This window comes from Suncus etruscus, chromosome 13, assembly GCF_024139225.1.
Source record: "Suncus etruscus isolate mSunEtr1 chromosome 13, mSunEtr1.pri.cur, whole genome shotgun sequence".
In the NCBI taxonomy this organism is placed as follows: Eukaryota; Metazoa; Chordata; class Mammalia; order Eulipotyphla; family Soricidae; genus Suncus; species Suncus etruscus.
Window position 1 is genome coordinate 94,285,059 of NC_064860.1, and position 18,001 is coordinate 94,303,059.

The 18,001-nt window shown below is 43.0% G+C and overlaps 1 protein-coding gene across 1 annotated transcript in view; it reads left to right on the forward strand.

Moving 5' to 3' along the window:
- The window catches only part of TTC3 (tetratricopeptide repeat domain 3), a 68,623-nt gene that overhangs the window by 18,255 nt on the left and 32,367 nt on the right, over positions 1–18,001 (forward strand). Inside the window, exons 10-20 of the mRNA XM_049785616.1 lie at positions 3,805–3,859; positions 6,088–6,250; positions 7,477–7,522; positions 8,665–8,785; positions 10,247–10,310; positions 10,786–10,846; positions 13,165–13,252; positions 14,372–14,506; positions 14,722–14,802; positions 16,378–16,490; positions 17,762–17,882. Of these exons, the coding sequence (XP_049641573.1) occupies positions 3,805–3,859; positions 6,088–6,250; positions 7,477–7,522; positions 8,665–8,785; positions 10,247–10,310; positions 10,786–10,846; positions 13,165–13,252; positions 14,372–14,506; positions 14,722–14,802; positions 16,378–16,490; positions 17,762–17,882 (1,048 nt within the window). The remainder of the gene's footprint in view (positions 1–3,804; positions 3,860–6,087; positions 6,251–7,476; positions 7,523–8,664; positions 8,786–10,246; positions 10,311–10,785; positions 10,847–13,164; positions 13,253–14,371; positions 14,507–14,721; positions 14,803–16,377; positions 16,491–17,761; positions 17,883–18,001) is intronic.

The following is an 18,001-nucleotide window of genomic DNA, read 5'->3' on the forward strand; positions in this document are numbered from 1 at the left end:
ATGTCAGAATAAAGGGAGCTTTTCATGGCAAAAAATATACATTGGTGCGGTCACTTTGGAGAGAAATTTGACAAGGTAAAGATGTCCCTGATGAGCAGGCCAGAGCCTCTCTATCCCAAACGTGTCCCCCAAAAGATGCATACAAGCGTTTGCAGTTACATTTGCTTGTAGAGATAAGGCACTGGAAACAGACATGTCCCTCTCAAGGGAAATGGCTCAATGAGTCAACAGTGTATATTCATGCAATGGAATTTATGCTACAGTCAATATTTAATGTTGCCTGTAAAAGTAAGTTGCCAAGGGGTTCGTACGACACAGTGCCATTCATAGCTCAAGAGCTAAGTTGTGTAACATTGTAAAATGTGCAGAACAACAATGCTGGATCCGCCGTTCCTATGTGTGTTCCAAATAACTTAGCAATGCAGGGGCCTTGGCAAACCCTGAAGATCGGCCATCTCCGGGAATAGCAGCGAGAAGAGGATGGAGTTGAGGGGAAGGAAGGAGGAAGAATGCTCCTGTGCCCGGCCGATACTCGCCGATGCTTCCTCTGCAGAGACCCCCAACACAGTGTGGCCTTAAAAGCTCAGCTTGCATGACACTTGCTGAACTTGGCACTTGTCTCTTCATTCAGATGCTGTGATCTTCTGTACTTTTTCTGTATACTTGAAATGGGGACTGAAAAGCAGCCCCAGAAATACATGTGATGGAGCTAGAGTGATAGAACTGCAGGAAGGATGTCTGCTTGGAGGCAGGCGATGCAAGTTTGATCCCCAAGCATTGCTATGAATGATTTCTGTGTGTAGAACCAGGAATGACCCCTGAGCATTGCAGAGTGTGACCAGAAAACCTGTGTCTGTGTATGTATGATTGTTACTGCTAAATAAATAGGTGTCGGTGTATGTGTGCGCATGCGCACTCCCGCATGCCCAAGACCACAAACCATAATTTTGAAGCGAGAGAAATGAAAAGTGTTCTTAGGCTAAAACAGGGACCCAGCAGTCCTAGATGAGAGGTACATTTGTCACAGTGCTTGGTTCTGAGGTGAGCACAGTGGCTGGTTTTCATGCCACATCTCCACACAGTGCTTAAATGACTGTCATAGTGGAGAGACAGACCCAGCTGAAGTTACCTAATTTCTTTCCTTGCCTCCAAGTGTCTTACTGGGAATTCTTAGAATGGATTTGGAGGGAGCCAAGGTACAGTCCATGTCCTACCACACTGTACCCCTGCTCATCCCGCAGGCAGCCTTTGGGTCTATGTGGCTTCTGATTTTCCAGATGTTCACTTCTCACATATGGTTTGCCAAGTTATAGAACAGGACAGTGAGGGAATGCCAATTTCAAGGAGAATGCAGCAAAAAGGATCGGTGTATCTAGTACCTGTTGCTTGTGTCTTTTGTAATACGGAGTAAGTTTATGCCTATTAAAAATAAGGGTCTTGGGGCTGGTGAGATAGCATGGAGGCAAAGCGTTTGCCTTTTATGCAGAAGGACAGTGGTTCCAATCCCAGCATCCCATATAGTCCCCGGTGCCTTGCAGGGGCGATTTCTGAGCATACAGCCAGGAGTGACCCCTGAGCACTGCCGGGTATGACCGAATAACAAAACAAAACAAAAAATAAGGGTCTTTGCTTCACATTGGTTGATATGTGATATATTGTAAGGGGGAAATGTAAATACTGCAAGGAATTTTTTGGGGAAATTGGCATTTCCTCTGGAAGATAATGGAAATTATTTTTTAAGTTTTTACTGTTCTGCTCAGTATTTCATGATTTGCATGTTAAATATTATGTATCTAATAGGCATGAGATTCCCAACTGTGATTTGTGGCAGATTTTGTTAATTCCTGATTTTAATTTCATTTTGAATTTAAGAGCAGAACTTGAACATCTGTAATTAATCATCTTTATTTCTATATATGTGAGTGTGATATCTTGGTTTCCTTGCTCTGCTCTTTATTTTTTTTTTACCTAGTTGGTGATTGATTTTGGGGTATTTTTGGTTTTTGGGCCATACCTGTTGATGCTCAGGGCTTACTCCTGGTTATGCGCTCAGAAATCTCTCCTGGCTTTAGGGACCATATGGGATGCCAGGGGATTGAACTGCAGTCCATCCTAGGCTAGTGTGGGAAAGGCATATGCCTTATCGCTTGTGCCACCACTTCGGCCCCAGAAATCAATTATTTTTTAAAATTTTGGGTGATATTCTCCCTATTATTTAATACTTTTTGCAGAACGAGGGCTTCATACAACCAAAGGCCTCATACATGCAAATTTTCTTCCATGCTATTTTCTTGGCCCACACACTTTAGCGTGAAGCTAAGAGGAACCCCTGAGCGAAACTGGGTTTGACCCAAAAACAAAAAATAAAAGAATGAGCAAGTTAGAAAATGACTATTTGGGCCTTAGAGATAGCATGGAGGTAAGGCGTTTGCCTTTCATGCAGAAGGTTGGTGGTTTGAATCCCAGCATCTCATATGGTCCCCCGAGCCTGCCAGGAGCAGTTTCTGAGCGTAGAGCCAGAAATAATCCCTGAGTGCTGCCGGGTTGACCAATCCCCCCACCCCCCCCATTGACTTTAAGAAGATTGTTGTGCAGTCTTGTGGGCCTCTGGGATGACTGATGATGTAATCATGGTGGAACCTTTAATATTTTGAACATTTGAGATCTTCCAATCTGTCCACCCCTCGGGCTTGGCTCTTGAGATAAAAGTAGTGGAGAAAACAGAGAGTGGGATTGATACAGAACTACCTCTGAGAATTAATGTGCAGGTGAAGTTCACTGAAGCAATCCCAAAGGAATATTTAGAGTCAGTGGGTAAGCCTGGGTGGGGCAAGAGAGTGTAATATGTGAATTTGTGATTGGGGGGTGTAAGAGATTTGAGTGGTAATTGCTGTGGAGTGGAAGTGGCTGAAGAGTGGCGGTTGAAGACTGAGCCAAGTGAGGAAGTACTTGAGAGGATGACAGACCAGAACAGAGTTAAGGTGCTAGGTCTGTTAGTACTTGGTGGTTTAGAAAAACACAATGTTGCTTGTTTTTGTTTTATAATTCTGTAGATATGTAAATATTCAAAACAGGAATGACATACTGTTTACATTTTATAGACTAATTATTTATTTTGGTTTTGGGCCCACACCCGGCAGCCCTCGGATTATTCCTGGCTCTGTAGTCAAAAATCACTCCTGTCAGGCTCAAAGGAGCCAAATGAGATGCTGCGGATCGAACCCAGTTCATCTTGGTCATCAGCATGTCAGGCAAATGCCCTATGACTGTACTGTCACCCTGGCCCTGTTACTTTATTTTTTCATATTTTATTTTCTTTTTAAAGGAAGTGGATCCAGGCAGGTTAATAACGTCTCATTGGTCCTATACAGTTGGACTTAACCCCAACTTCACATTCCAGCGTTCAATTTGTCTGCTGTTGCTTTATTGATGTCTGTAGGTGGAGGTGGGATATTTTGAGTTAGATTTTTGGAGATCAGGATCTTGCAGACATGCACGAATTATGCAAACTATGAAGCACTAATCCCGAGGTAGGCATAGAGAAAATACATGCAGGAAATACTCCTGAAAAAGTTACTCCTGCAAGTTGTGACTGTGACTCTAGGGAACATTCTTCCCTTTTTCATATTTCCTAAGTGGGTGTTTTTTTTTTTAAGGCACATATCTTAGGGCTTTTTAGAAATCAGAAGAAAACACTTGTGCTCGGTAATATTTATGGAAATACAGAAAGCACAGCGAAATGTGCGTGTATACTTACTACTGCACAGAGCTGTTTGAAAACGTTATTTCTTTTTTTCTTTTTAGAAATGCTCTCGGTGATGGAAAGCGAGCAACCATTCTGAAGAGTGGTTGGACCAAGGTAGGACTCTTTCGTATTTTCTGTTAGTCCCAGACAAACAGAAGGGAGGGAAAAAATAATCTTTCAGAGGATGTAAATTGGTGAACAGTAATGGATAAGATTATTTAGAGCTGAAGAAGTTGCCAGTGTACTCTCGATTCAGGGTAGAGTCTTGGCTCAGCAGTTCTTTTATAGATCTGGGGAGTTGATGAAGTACAAAAACCCGGGTCCCCCAAGCCAGGAGCAACTTCTGAGCACATAGCCTGGAGTAACCCCTGAGCGTTACCGGGTATGGCCCAAAAACAAAACAAAACAAAAACAAAAACCCGGGAAACCTTAGTGAGGTATTGCAGTGCATGTTCATTCCCTATGGATTGAGACCTAACTTACTAACTTTATAACTGTGGGCTGGGGTAAATAAATAAATTATGCAGTGTTAAAAAAAATACGGTTGGGGCTGGAGAGATAGCATGGAGATAGGGCTTTTGCCTTGCATGCAGAAGGACGATGATTTGAATCCCAGCATCTCTCCCATATACTCCCCTGAGCCTGCCAGGAGTGATTTCTGAGGGTAGAGCCAGGAGTAACCCCTGAGCACTGCCGGGTATGACCCAAAAATCAAAAAATTAATAAATAAATAAGGTGGGGTTTAATCTGACTATGTCAATTCCATATGTCGAAAGGCAACTTGAATGAAATATTGGGGAGAAGGTAATGTTCATTTAACATACAGAGCTGGTAGAATTTATATCCACAGTATACAATGATCTAAAGGAAATTAGAAACTCAGTAAAATATAGGCCAGTTAGACATATACATACACATTCTATATAGGAGAAATTCTGCCTAGGCATTTTGTTTTTAATTTACTGTGTTTTTTTTAAATTACTTTAAACACTGACTACAGGGTTGTTCATAATACAATTGGGTTTTTTTTTTTCACAGTTACAAAGTTGTTCAGTATTCAATTTCAGCCCTACAATGTCCAACACCCTTCACCAGGGTACATTCCCTGCATTAATGTCCCAGTTTTCCTGCTGCCTGTCTCTGAGGCAGACATTTTTCTTGTCTTTCTCTCTCTTTTCCTCCTTTTAGACATGGGTTTGCAGTATTCCTTAAAGGGTCGGGATCATGCCTATCACTTTATCTCCTTTCAGCACCCAATTCTTGTTCAAAATGATCATTTCCAGCTCTCCTGGTTAATCTGGGTCTACTTCCTCCTGGTCTTTACATGTTCGGAACAAAGAAAACCAAAGGTAGAGAGCAGAACAACTTTCAGATGAATAACTACTGCCAAGTGATTTTTTTTTTGGGGTCCTGGGGAGTGACAGGAGTTAAGACAAATCAGGGTTGAGCTTCGGTGTGTGTCTGCACTAACAGGGCTCCTCGATAAAGCAATGAGATGTGAGATGGTCACAGTCCACTTGGAAGGTCCTCCGAGGTCTCCCCATAAAGCAGTCTTAAGGTGGTGTTTACTCTTGGCAAAGGCAGCTGCTATGATTTCTGCTCTGCCTCCTGGGTTACCCCCATTATTTCTTCTACCTCACTGCTCTTGTTCACTCAGGGACTCCTCCTGGGTATGTGCTTAGGGGCTGTTCCTGGTGCTCAGGGGACTTTGTGGGATGCTGGTGATGGAACATGGATTGGCCATGTGCAAGATAAGCGCCCTCCCCACTGTGCCCTCTTTGACCCTGAGGTGTTTTCTTAAAGTTTAGCTGGAACCATTGAAAACTTGCTGGAAGGGAATAATTAGAAGAAAACGCCCTGCAGCACTGACTCTGGGGCCCCCCTCAGTTCCACTTGCAGCGGGGTCTTTGCTCCTTCCAGTGATTCTGTTCTCAGAGTTCACAGGCTGTGATGTTGTTCCTGGAAAGTGTCGTGCAAAAATATTAAATTACATTGGGGTGATTGTGATTTTTCAAAAGGAATTTCGACTCTTAGGCACAAAGTAATATTGTATCACATTCTTAACTAGTAACATATAATAAACACTTAGGGATTTGAGGGTATACTGGTCTCTGGTCAATTACAGGTATTCAGGTTACAGATTATCCTGTGTCCTAATGTTCCATTTCATTTCACTCCTTGGATCACGTCGTTTTCTCAGGGGCACTAACTCTTTTGTTTTGTTCCTCATTAATAAAATCCTGAACTAACATTTAAAGTCATAGATGCAGTTACAAGCTCATTTAATTTTGCTGTAAGCCTATTTTTTGAGGGGAAAAATAAAATCTATCTTTTTGGAACAGGGTCATTATCGTTATTGTGATGCTCTTTCTATGCTGGGGGAGCTTGACTGGGCCCTACAAGCAAATATAAAGGCTCAAATACTCTGTAGGAATGACCCTGAGGGGATCAAGGATCTAACTCAGCAGCAGTTTAAGTTGCAAAATCAAATAGAAGACCTGCAAGGTATTTCACCTAAGATTCTTTCGCTTACAGTCTGCTTCCCTTTCCGTCTTTGGAAGGTGGGTTTCTTGGGCTAATGAAGGAACTTCGACAACTTCTTTCCACCTTTTTTATGTTCTCTTAAATCACTTATTAAACTTCTCCATCTTTACTGTATAATATTTCATTTGTATGATGTTTAATTCAGTGAGTTTGCCTTTTCTATTTGGAACAGGGACACGTTGATTCGAATCTTGCAGCAAAACATGCCTTCTCATGGGGCCGGAGCGATAGCACAGCGGTAGGGCGTTTGCCTTGCACGCAGCCAACCCTGGATGGATCCCGGTCGATTCCCGGCATCCCATATGGTCCCCCAAGCCTGCCAGGAGCGATTTCTGAGCTCAGAGCCAGGAGTAACCCCTGAGAGCTACTGGGTGTGGCCCCCCAAAAAACAAAATGAATAAATAAATGTTTAAATTTAAAAAAAAAAAAAGCCTTCTCAATTTTTTGAGTAAAGTTAGTCTTTTACAAATAGTTTCTTCGTTCTTGAAAGTTAGTTCAGGAAGAAAAGGACTCAGCCATTCTAGAGCCTGCTGAAAACATACACAAGAGAAATTGAGATGTGGGCGGGAAATCCAGATTTCTTTTTTTCAATCTACCTGCACTATATTCTTGCCTGAGGTCATTTTCTTCTCCAGTATCTGAAATTCCCTTAACTCCGCACTTCCAGCTTGTTTGTTTGTTTGTTCATTTCTATCTGGTTTTGTTTTTGTGCCTCACTGGGTGGTGCTCGGGTTACTTCTGCTCTGTGCTCAGGGTCGTTCCTCGAGGTGCTCTAGGTACCCTATGGGATGCCAGTGAAGCCAACTCCCTCCTCCTCCTGCTCTAGCTTCATCCTCTGTACTTTCAGGTTTCTTGCTTTTTCCTGCTTGTTCTCTGGGGTTTGGGTCCTATGGAGCTGAGACAAATAGTTCTGTAACATCTCTGAGCACGCTGAGAAAGCTGGTGAGCTCCTTGAAGGTGTTGGTGCCACCACCTCTGATTCCAGTTTATAACTTGCCGCATCTGTCAGACTCATGGCATGTTTTGTTGACACCATCTTCCGATGAAAGTCACCTTGAACTATCAGGCTGACTCTTCTGCATTTGCTGTTCTTGCTACCACCTTACAGGGAATTTATAACGTTCGATCAAAAGTGTGTCTTGCCAATGCACTGATGATTTTGTGTGTGGTGTGATTGGTTTTTCTAGGTCGAGCCACAAATCGGAATCCAATTAAAGCCTTTTACGAAAGCAGGTGAGTTCCTATTGTTTTTCAGGTCAGTGGTTATTATTTGCCCTGGTTCTGACTTGTATGAACTCAAGAATCCGTAGTGTGCTGTGGGCTGGAGAAAGAGACTATAGTGGGGAGGGAGCTTGCCTTGCAGAAAGACTGCGTTTCCATTCCAACAACCCAAACTGTCCCTTGAGTCCTGGGCATCATACCTGAGCACAGCAGAGCTAGTATGTGGCCCGACCAAAAGTAAAAAATCCTTTTGTGAGATTCTGATTAGCAATCACAATGAAGTTGGGTGGAGGAATGAGGGATTTTGAAATTTTTGTACATAAGTGACCTATGAATTGCCAGATATATTTTGCTTGCTGTTTTCTCAAACTGTGTACATAGGTAAAGAATGGAATCCACCCGTGAAGGAAGAAGTTTGGAGGGGGGAAAAGCAGAAAGTAGTGTTCTATTTTTGTTTGATTGATGATTAAAATTGATGCATCTTTTCATTTTCACCATATCCCTCGGATGTATAAAGAAGATTGGCAACCGAGAGACTGAATCTTAGAAATGAGAATGTCATTCTAATTTCTAATTTACTAGAATGATTGTTCTGAATCTCTTCTGAAATGTTTTGAATTCCAAATTAAAAAATAGTTGGAAGGGCCAGAGAGGATAGCACAGCGTAGGCCGTTTGCCTTGCAAGCTGCAAGCAGGACCAATTGGTGGTTCAAACCCAGCATCTCTTAGTCTCTGTCCCTGCCCAGAGCAATTTCTAAGCAGAGAGCTTTGAGTAATACCCCTTAGCACACTGGGTGTGGCCCAAAAACCAAAGGGGAAAAAAAGTTGAATATAAGGTTGTAGTCACTGATACAGAAAGACTATGCTGAATTGAACTGTAAAAAAAAAACCCTCAAAGCAAGTAGTAACATGTTTTCAAGGAAGTGAAGTGGTCACTGCTGATTGAAAGGACTTTCCAAAAATGCACTTTTGGGGCTTGAATGATAGTACACCAGGGAGGGTGTTTGCATTGCCCTCGACCCACCCAGGTTTGATCTATCCCCAAGCATCCCAGAGTCTTCTGAGCATCACAAGAGGTGGCCCAAAAGCAAACACATACAAAAAAAACTCATATCATTTATGAGTAAAAGACTCCTGCTTTTATTCTTCCTCAGGGCCTACATCTCTACTTTATCAGCACCTGCATTCACGGCTTCACTCAACTTCGTGGATTGTAGAAAAGATTCCAGGAAGTCCAATCCCAGAATGGCCAGTGGTGGTCGTCATAATTCAAGGGTAGGCATTGTTCAAAACTAGAACTTAAAATGTCACTGGAGTTCAGATAATCTATAATTTCTATACTAATAATTATATAACTGAAAGCAAACAATTTTGGTGATAAGTCTAGTGACATTAGGAGAAATAGTATTTTATTAAAATAATCTGGTTACCCCCCACACACATACACACACATTACTGCTAGGTAAGACTTCTACATTCCAGAGTTTTTTTCTGACATCAGAGTTGAGTTCTCACACTTGCTTCCTCAAAATATTTAGCTATACAAAGAAGTTATCTTCGGAGGCTTTCTTCCATCCTTCTCTTTGTTGGTCCCTCGAAAGTGAGTGACAGACACCAGGCCTTGTCATCTTGGCCCTTACAGGACTTTTTGGCCTTTTCTCTTTTTAATTTTGCAACCAACCTACCACTGGCATTGTCCCAACCAACCAGTTAGCCTATGCTGTGCCAGCAAAGCATATTCTTCCCAAATATCCAGGGCATTTCTTCCTGTAGCTTCTCTGGCCTTTTTTTTTTTTTTTTGATTTTGAATTTGGGCAGCCACAGTGATAAGATGGATAGGCCCACTGGGAGACCTCACCTTTCCAGGAAGGGTCTGTAGAACCATTCCTGTCCATGGCTTGTCTTCTGCCACTTGTGCTATCTCCCTTGCTCCATCTCTTGCTTTTATTGCTGAGATCCTCAATGAACATTTGTCTGGTGGTTTCCTTGACTTATGGCGGTGGGGGATCCCCAATGGTCTGCATTGATGTGGACTCAAAACTTAGTAGATGTTACCAAATGCACGTTGATACCCCTACTTTTTTTTGTGGGGGGGCTATACCTGCCAGTACTTTAGGATTTATTCTGTCTCTACACTGAGAAATAACTACTGGCAGCCTTAGAAAACCAAATGCAAAGCCAGAGATGAACCCAGGTCATCCTTGTACAAGGGGAAATAAGAAAAAATGGTGTTCTGTATTTGATGGGCTGATTCAAGAACTGTTTATCCTTCACTATTTTCTTTTTTTTTTTTCTGTCCCTTGGATTTTGAGGCCACACCTGGGTATCTACAGGATCCAGGATTTACTCCTGGTTCTACACTCAGAAATCACTCCTGGCAGACTCAGCAAACCATATGAGATCAAACCAGCCTTACCCACTGTGCTATATTACTTCAGCCCCACTACTTTTTTTTTGTTTGTTTGTTTGTTCTTACTAAAAATCTGACAAGACGCTCTATTAGATTCATTCTGTTAGGGAGAGGTGCAGCAGGGCAGATATCTGAGCTATGTTTCTTGCAATTGCTTGCTGACCACTGGCCTCCTGATCACCAAGATACCCTATAGTGTACATTGCCATCTCTAACCATCACTTAGCTTTGAATTCTGTTTACTTCAGGTCTAAGAGCTAACTAGGTAGTTAGGAGCCTGGCTCACATGGTCTGCCTCTCACATCTCTCGTCTTTTTAATGGTCAGATGGGGAACGACTCGTCAAAATCCGATGACTCTGGCTATAATTCTGATATTGGACAGGCCTCAGGTGAGTTTCTTCTCTGCATGGGAATTGTCACTGAATCTGTTTAGTTTTTCCCCTTGTTTACTGGGCCTAAAATTTGCACAAGCCACGCTTTTGTTGGTTAAAATGCTCCTCTTTAAAATACACATTTTCATGAAGGTGTTAAAAATCTCTAGGAAATCAGTGCTCAAGTATCTGGTTAATATTGATTGAACTTAAAATTTGAAACTATAAACAAAAGAAATGGACAAAGCTCCTGCTTTGTTGCATAATTTCCAATAATTAGTATTTTTCAACCTTCCAACTTATTAATATCAGGGGCCTCCAGACATGTTGATAATTTTTGGATTTGCTTTTTGTGGTTGGGCGAGGCACACCCACTGGTTTTCAAGGATTTATTGGTGGCATGCATTTACAGATCACTCCTGGTCACTCCAGCCCCATTGTGTTGATTTTTAGATATGATTTCAGGTACAAATACCTTTGTATTTATTCACAGGCCAGACTTCAAAACATAAGGGAAGACAGAGATCCAGAAACAATGAAGCGGAGAGATTCAGGTATGTTTTGTTTATTGGTTTGGGGCCACACTAGTGGGTGTTCAGGGGCTGCTCTCAGCAGGAATCGGGGTACATAGTACTGGGTTCTCGAATCCTGGCCTTAGTATTGCTAAGATGCGCTCATCACTTTGTGCTCTCTCAGACTCCAGGTCTGTATTATTTTCTGTTTTTTGTTTATTTATTTGGTGTAGGGCCATACCTGACAGTGTTCATGGGTTACTCTTCGCTCTGCACTTAAGTATTACTCCTGGCGATGCTCAGGGGACCATGAGATGCCAGGATGGAACTAGAATCAGCTGCTTATATATTTTTTTCTTTTAGTTTTTTGGATGGAACCATGAGCTGCCAGGATGGAACTAGAATCAGATGCTTATATATTTTTTTCTTTTAGTTTTTTGGGCCACATCTGTTTGACACTTAGGGGTTACTCCTGACTGTGCGCTCAGAAATCGCCCTGGTTTGGGGGCACCATAAGGGACACCGGGGATCGAACTTGCAAGGCAGACACTTTAGCCTCTAGCGCCACCTTGCTGGCCCCTTATATTCCTTTTCTAACGTAGCAGCTACCTTTACATATTTGTATTTTGCAAAATACTATAAAAACTTTTTTTAATTCCCCAACATTTTTTTTTTTTTGGTCTTTGGGCTAAACCCGGCAGTGCTCAGGGGTTACTCCTGGCTGTCTGCTCAGAAATAGCTCCTGGCAGGCACGGGGGACCATATGGGATTTCAGGATTCGAACCAACCACCTTTACTCAACATTTACTCTGCCTATACAAAAAAAAAAATCTTTGCCACAACTGCCCCTCTTTTTTCTTTTACTTTTATTTATATCTTCTGTTTGGGACCTACTGCCTTTTTCATAGAACCTTAGAACTTGAATCATTTTATTCTGCCTCATATTTCTATGTCTTCCGACAAATTGAGAAAAGAAAAAAGTGGATGGGACCCAGGGACCAAGTGGTCTTGGGAGCATTGAGTGGAAAAAAAAAGGTCAGCTCTAAATACTCAAGCCAAGGTCAGCAACTGTGGAGTCAAGCGATCCAGACTATAACAAGCTAAACACAAAATGGACCTGTTGAACTGGTAGTTTGGGGGGCTGAGAGCGGAGGTGTGGGGTGCATGCTGGGCACTATGGTGAAGGAAGATCAACACTGGTGGTGGGAATGACCCTAAATAATTCACTGTCACTATATGCCTGAAATACAACTATTACAACTTGGGGAACCTGTGGTTCACCATGGTCTCAGTAAAAAAAAATCTTTAAAATATAAGAGTATATCCAGAGGAGATCATTTTGGTGTCAAGGGATATTCAATCTTTAGGTTAATTGTGTTTTCTGAAAGGTTTGTTTTTTTCTTATTTTTCCCTTTGGGGGAGCATCATAACTAGCAGTACTCAGGGCTGAAGAATCACCAATGGCAGTGTTCTGGGGACCCTCAGGGATGCCAGGGATCGAACCCATGTCTGCTGTGTACATGGCAGTTGACTGACTTGCTCTGGCCCCAGCAGTAGTCTTCATTCTTGTGGTTTGTTTTTTCTTTTGGGACCACAACCTGCGGTTCGCCGGTGTTACTCCTCGCTCAAAAATGGCTTCTGGCAGGCTTGGGGACTCTAAAGGATGCCTGGATTAAACAGGATTGGTCATGGGCAAGGCTAACGGCCTCCCTCCTGTGCTACAACTCCCCCCAAAGCTTATCTTTGGCACCTAATTCATCTTTCATCTGTGACTTTGGTTTTTGGGTTTTGGGTTTTTTGTTTTTTTTTTTTTTTTTTTTTTTTTTTTTTTTTTTTGGTTTTTTGGGCCACACCCGATGGTGCTCAGGGGTTACTCCTGGCTGTCTGCTCAGAAATAGCTCCTGGCAGACACAGGGGACCATACGGGGATTCGAACCAACCACCTTTGGTTCTGAATCGGCTGCTTGCAAGGCAAACGCTGCTGTGCTATCTCTCCGGGCCCCTGACTTTGGTTTTTGGTTTTGGTTTTTGTTTTTTTTTTGGGGGGGGGGTCCAGTTAATGCCTGGCTGTTCACTCAGTAATCGCTCCTGGCAAGTTTGGGACCATACCAGTTTTGTCTCTGTCAGCACCTACAAGCCCTCCCATCTGTGACTTCATAGAAACTTTTATCCCTATTTTCACGGCCTGTAAGATGAAGGGAAAATTTGCCATTTTGTAGCGTTTCTGCTTGGAAACTCCTGAATCTTCATTTGCTGTGTGTTGAAAACCCATCTTTCATCAATGATTTTTCTTGATGTTGACAGACCCTTTTTTTTCTTATTTTTCTTTAATTTTAAAACAAAATGCTTTTCCTTTTTAGTGCTTCAAACTCAGAAACAACTCTACCTATGGATTTAAAAACCCTCTTGGAGAATCAGTTTTCTAAATCTTCCAGAGCTGCAAACCAGGTAATGGAAAAACTTTGGATCATATAAAATTCAAAGTTTTTTTTAAATTATTTAAGTATCTCTTATAATGATTATACTCAGTTTTAGAATGAAAACTACCTTTTTTTTTTTTGGTTTTTGGGTCACACCTGGCAGCGCACAGGGTTACTCCTGGCTCCAGGCTCAGAAATTGCTCCTGGCAAGGCTCGGGGAGGACCAGATGGGATGCTGGAATTCAACCACCAACCTTCTGCAAGGAAGGCAATGCCTTACCTCCATGCAATCTCACCGGCCCTGAAAACCCACCTTTTTTTTTTTTCGGGTCACACCCATTTGATGCTCAGGGTTTATTCCTGGCTAAGCGCTCAGAAATTGCCCCTAGCTTGGGGGTGATCGAACCTTGGTCCTTCCTTGGCTAGCGCTTGCAAGGCAGACACCTTAACTCTAGCGCCATCTCGCCAGCCCCAAAAACCACCTTTTATCAGAGCATATTTCCCTCTACCAGTGGCCTCAATTCCCCTCCCACACAACCTCTTCCCTGCCTGCCTTCGAGTAGGCATTTTACTTCTCTCTTCTTTACTTTTAGACACTGGCTTGAACTATTTTTAATGAAGGGGTACCATGTGTATACTTTATGCCCTTTTCAGTATCCAGTTTTGGCCTGAGGGAACAAATGTAAAACATCTTGAACAACTGTTTTTTGGGGGGTTGGGTTACACCCAGCAGCGCTCAGGGTTTTCTTATGGCAGCTCAGGGTACCATCTGGGATGCCGGATTCGAACCTCCGTCCTCACTGTGCTCTGGCCCAAAAATAAAAGTGGTGACGGATTGAGATAGCATGGAGGTAAGGCGTTTGCCCTTCATGCAGAAGATCATTGGTTCAAATCATGGCATGCCATATGTTACCCCGAGTCTTCCAGAAGTGATTTCTGATCATGGAGCCAGGAGTAAACCCTGAGTGCTGCCAGGTGTGACCCCCCCAAAACAAACAAGCAAACAAACAAAGAATCCCCTGAAGCCCCACCAGAACTTGTCCAGGAAAAAAAGTTTTGTTCTTTGTTAGCTTTTGGTGTTGGTTCCATACCCGGCTACGCTCAAGCATTGCCTCTTGCTACATTCTGTGGCCTTTGGTTTCTGTAGGACTTTGCAAACATCATGAAGATGCTGAGGAGCCTCATCCAGGACGGTTACACAGCTCTGCTGGACCAGAGATGCCGGAGCGCCGCTCAGGCCTTCAACGAGCTGCTCAATGGGCTGGACCCTCAGAAAATCAAGGTACCAAGACCTCTCGCCCATTCTGAACACTCACGTGTTTTCCTTGACACTGTGATTTTCTGTGTTTTACAATAAGTTTTAAAATGTAACAATATTATCTTTTCATTTACCCTAAATTTGTGAGCATTTTTATCACACTTTTTATATCTGGTTAAAAAAGGTGGTCTGCTACAATCAGGCCAAATGATATTCAACTGGAATATTTTCATTGACAGCAACTGAACCTAGCCATGATCAACTACGTCTTGGTCGTCTACGGACTGGCCATTTCTCTCCTTGGAATAGGACAGCCTGAGGTAGGTGAAATCTAGAAAGAAACAAACAGTTTAAAAAACAAAAATGTTTTTGCTTTTAGAAGATGTGTAAAAATAGCTTTCCGGTTTTCCATTTTATTCTCTCTTGCTAGTCTATGGTGTGTTTTGTAAGAAAATATATACCGTTTGTGTTCCTATTTGGTAAAGTTTATTTTTGGCAATTGACATTGGTTTTATAACAAGTCAAGGTCCTAAATGTGTGATAAATGATGCTAGAAATCAGAAAAGATGTGAGGGAATGTCAACCTCTGGTGTGATACCACAGGGTTTAGGCCACATGGGGTCGTGACTTGTGTTTGTTTATAGTTGTTTGTATTTGTCCTGAAAGGCAGACTCGTGGGAACCCTCTGTCTACTTTCAGGCCATGAGTGAGTTTAGTCAGGAGTGGTAGCGGCCTGGATAGCACAGGCTGCCTGCATATAATCAGGACATGCGTATAAACGTGTCATTGCCATCACTAGTTACTCTCCTTGAAAACTTGCACACACAGTACAGTACTATACTAGGAGTTCTGCAGATTTTAAGTTTTGGGATGAAAATTGGAGTGTAATTGGGCTCAGGGGTTCCCTGGCCAGATCAGGGCTCAACCCCAACTGTGATCTCCTTAGAGCTTGTTGGCTCTTAACATGCCTTTGTCCCAGCAAATTAGGGGATCCAGGCCTGGCATTCAGGGCTTCACATTGCCAAAGAGACATTTGAGCAAAGCACCATCTTCCTGCCACTAAAGAGCATTCACTTAACTATCTGTTTATTTATCTCCCAAGTGATGCTCAGACATTTGGGATGGGGGCCTGATTGCATTTCTCAGCAAACCAGTTCTGTGGTTCAATGTCAGTCCCAAGGGTACAGACCAGGGATTCCTTGGACCTTCTTGGACATGCTTAAATCCTTGAGGTGCTCAGGACTCCCCAGCGCTGTGTCCAGTGGTATTCAAGAGACCACATGGTGCTCTGAATCGAACCTAGGTTGGTCACATGCACCCTGCCTGAACTCTGTGTTCTAAGAGGCTGTTTATAAGCCAGCATTCGTCTATTGGCCAACCCAGCATGATGACAAATCATTGAGATTCCTGGTATCAGACAATTCACCTGGTACACCAAACCCACTGTGTATATTAAGGAAAGTGTGTCTGGTTTTAGGGGCTCAGGGCCAGTCATTCAAAATTTATCGAACTGGGCTCAATTTGATTCTGTTCTTAAAGTATCCTTGTGGTCCGGATACAGGGGATTGTTGCAAGTCAGCCCCTGAAGAGGTTGACTGATGGAGGGATGGACGATGAGGTCTTTCCCCTTCAGCTAGAAGCACGCGTCTGCCACCCCGAATGCCAGGTCACACCCTAGGGTAGGGAACAGTCACTGATCAGGGTAGGGTCAGTAACATAATAATCCCCTAAAATATTTACATACACAACAGGGATTATGAAAAAAATGAATGGCAGAGTATATCACTTTGTCATAGTTCCATAGGGTGTTTTCTTTTTAAACCTGCAAAAGAGCCAACCTTCAGATAAAATATGTTGGGTCTAACGAGGTCATTGTTTGACTTTCACCATCCAAGGAATTGTCAGAGGCTGAGAACCAGTTCAAGAGGATGATCGAACACTACCCCAGCGAGGGCCTTGACTGCCTGGCCTACTGCGGGATTGGAAAAGTGTACCTGAAGAAAAACAGGTGAGTTGCACCTGCACAGCTTGACCTCTAAACCTGGGGCATCTCAAGGGACCCTTCGGTCTCAGGGACTCTGAACACCCTATCTGAAATTCTTTTCCATCTTCTTTCAGGCATATTTGCATGTTGTTCTCTCAAAGAAGGGATATTTTATGATATGCATGATAGCCCATCAGTACAAATTTTGCAGGGAAAAAAAGAAGGGGTGAGAGGGAGAAGGAAAGTATCTGCCCCAGAAGCACACAGGTGACAGGGATTGAAACTGGGACATTGTTCGGGAAATGTGCCCTGGTGAGGGCTGTGGAACATTGTGTGCCTGAAACTCAATATTGGGGACATTGGTGGCGGAAATGTGCCCCAGTTAACAATGCGCAACATTGTATGACTGAAACTCAATTTTGAAAGACTTTATAACTGAAAAATGAAACTAACAGTATTGTGAACAGCCTTGTAAACCATAATATAGTAATTTTTAAATCTAAGAATTAGAAAGGAGCGGGCACTTTCACATCGATCGTAATTATTAAAGTTAGACCAGTGTGTTCTTCTTTCTCGTTTCTGCTTTTGAACAGTCAGGTACAGAGCAGTCTGACCCTTCGGCTATTTATTGTGATTGAGTGAACTATAGGAATTGGTTGCTATTATATTATTCAAACTCTTTAAGTTTTTCAGGGGGAGGTGTTGTGCCATGCCCGGCTGTACACAAGGGCTACTCCTAGCTGTCTGCTCAGAAATACCTCCCAGCAGGCTCGGGTCCTGTGTCGGCCGCATGCAAGGCAAATGCCCTATTGCTGTGCCATCACTCCTGTTCCTCAAGTTATAAAAAATCTAAGACATTATAAGGTCTGTGTTTTGTTTTTGTGTCACAGAGGTGCTCAGGACTTTGAAGGGTTACTCCAGCTAATGCTCAGGGGACCCTCTGGGATGCTGGGTATCCAACTTGCTTTGGCTGCATACAAGATAAATGCCCACCCTGCTCTGCTATCTCTGGCTCTGCCCTGACCATTTTAGGCACACTGGTTGTGCTGTACTCCCTGTTGAAGCCAGGGTCCAGGCAAATTTACACCTCATTTCTCTTACTATGAGAGAATTATACTAAGAGCACCTTGTCATAGGAAAGATTGTTATTTATCACATGGAACACTTCTGTGTTGTGGTTTCTCGAACTAGCAGTAGTTAGCATCTTAAGTAGCTTCTTAGCAACTCAGTAGTTGCCATCACTGCAGGCAGAGAAAATGTTCCATCTTAACCTCGTTTTCACATTCTGGCCTCAGGTTTCTGGAAGCTCTGGATCACTTCCAGAGAGCCCGGACCTTGATTTGCCGCCTCCCTGGAGTTCTGACTTGGCCCACAAGCAATGTGGTGATCGAGGAGACAAAGCCTGGAAAGATCAAGGTAAAAATTGCCGTCCGCCAAATGCTGCCTCCTCACTGCTGGCAGACACGGTCTCACAGGTCTCTCCTTACCTCATGCATTTTCCCTTTGTCTCCGTCACACACTCCTGCCTTAAACTG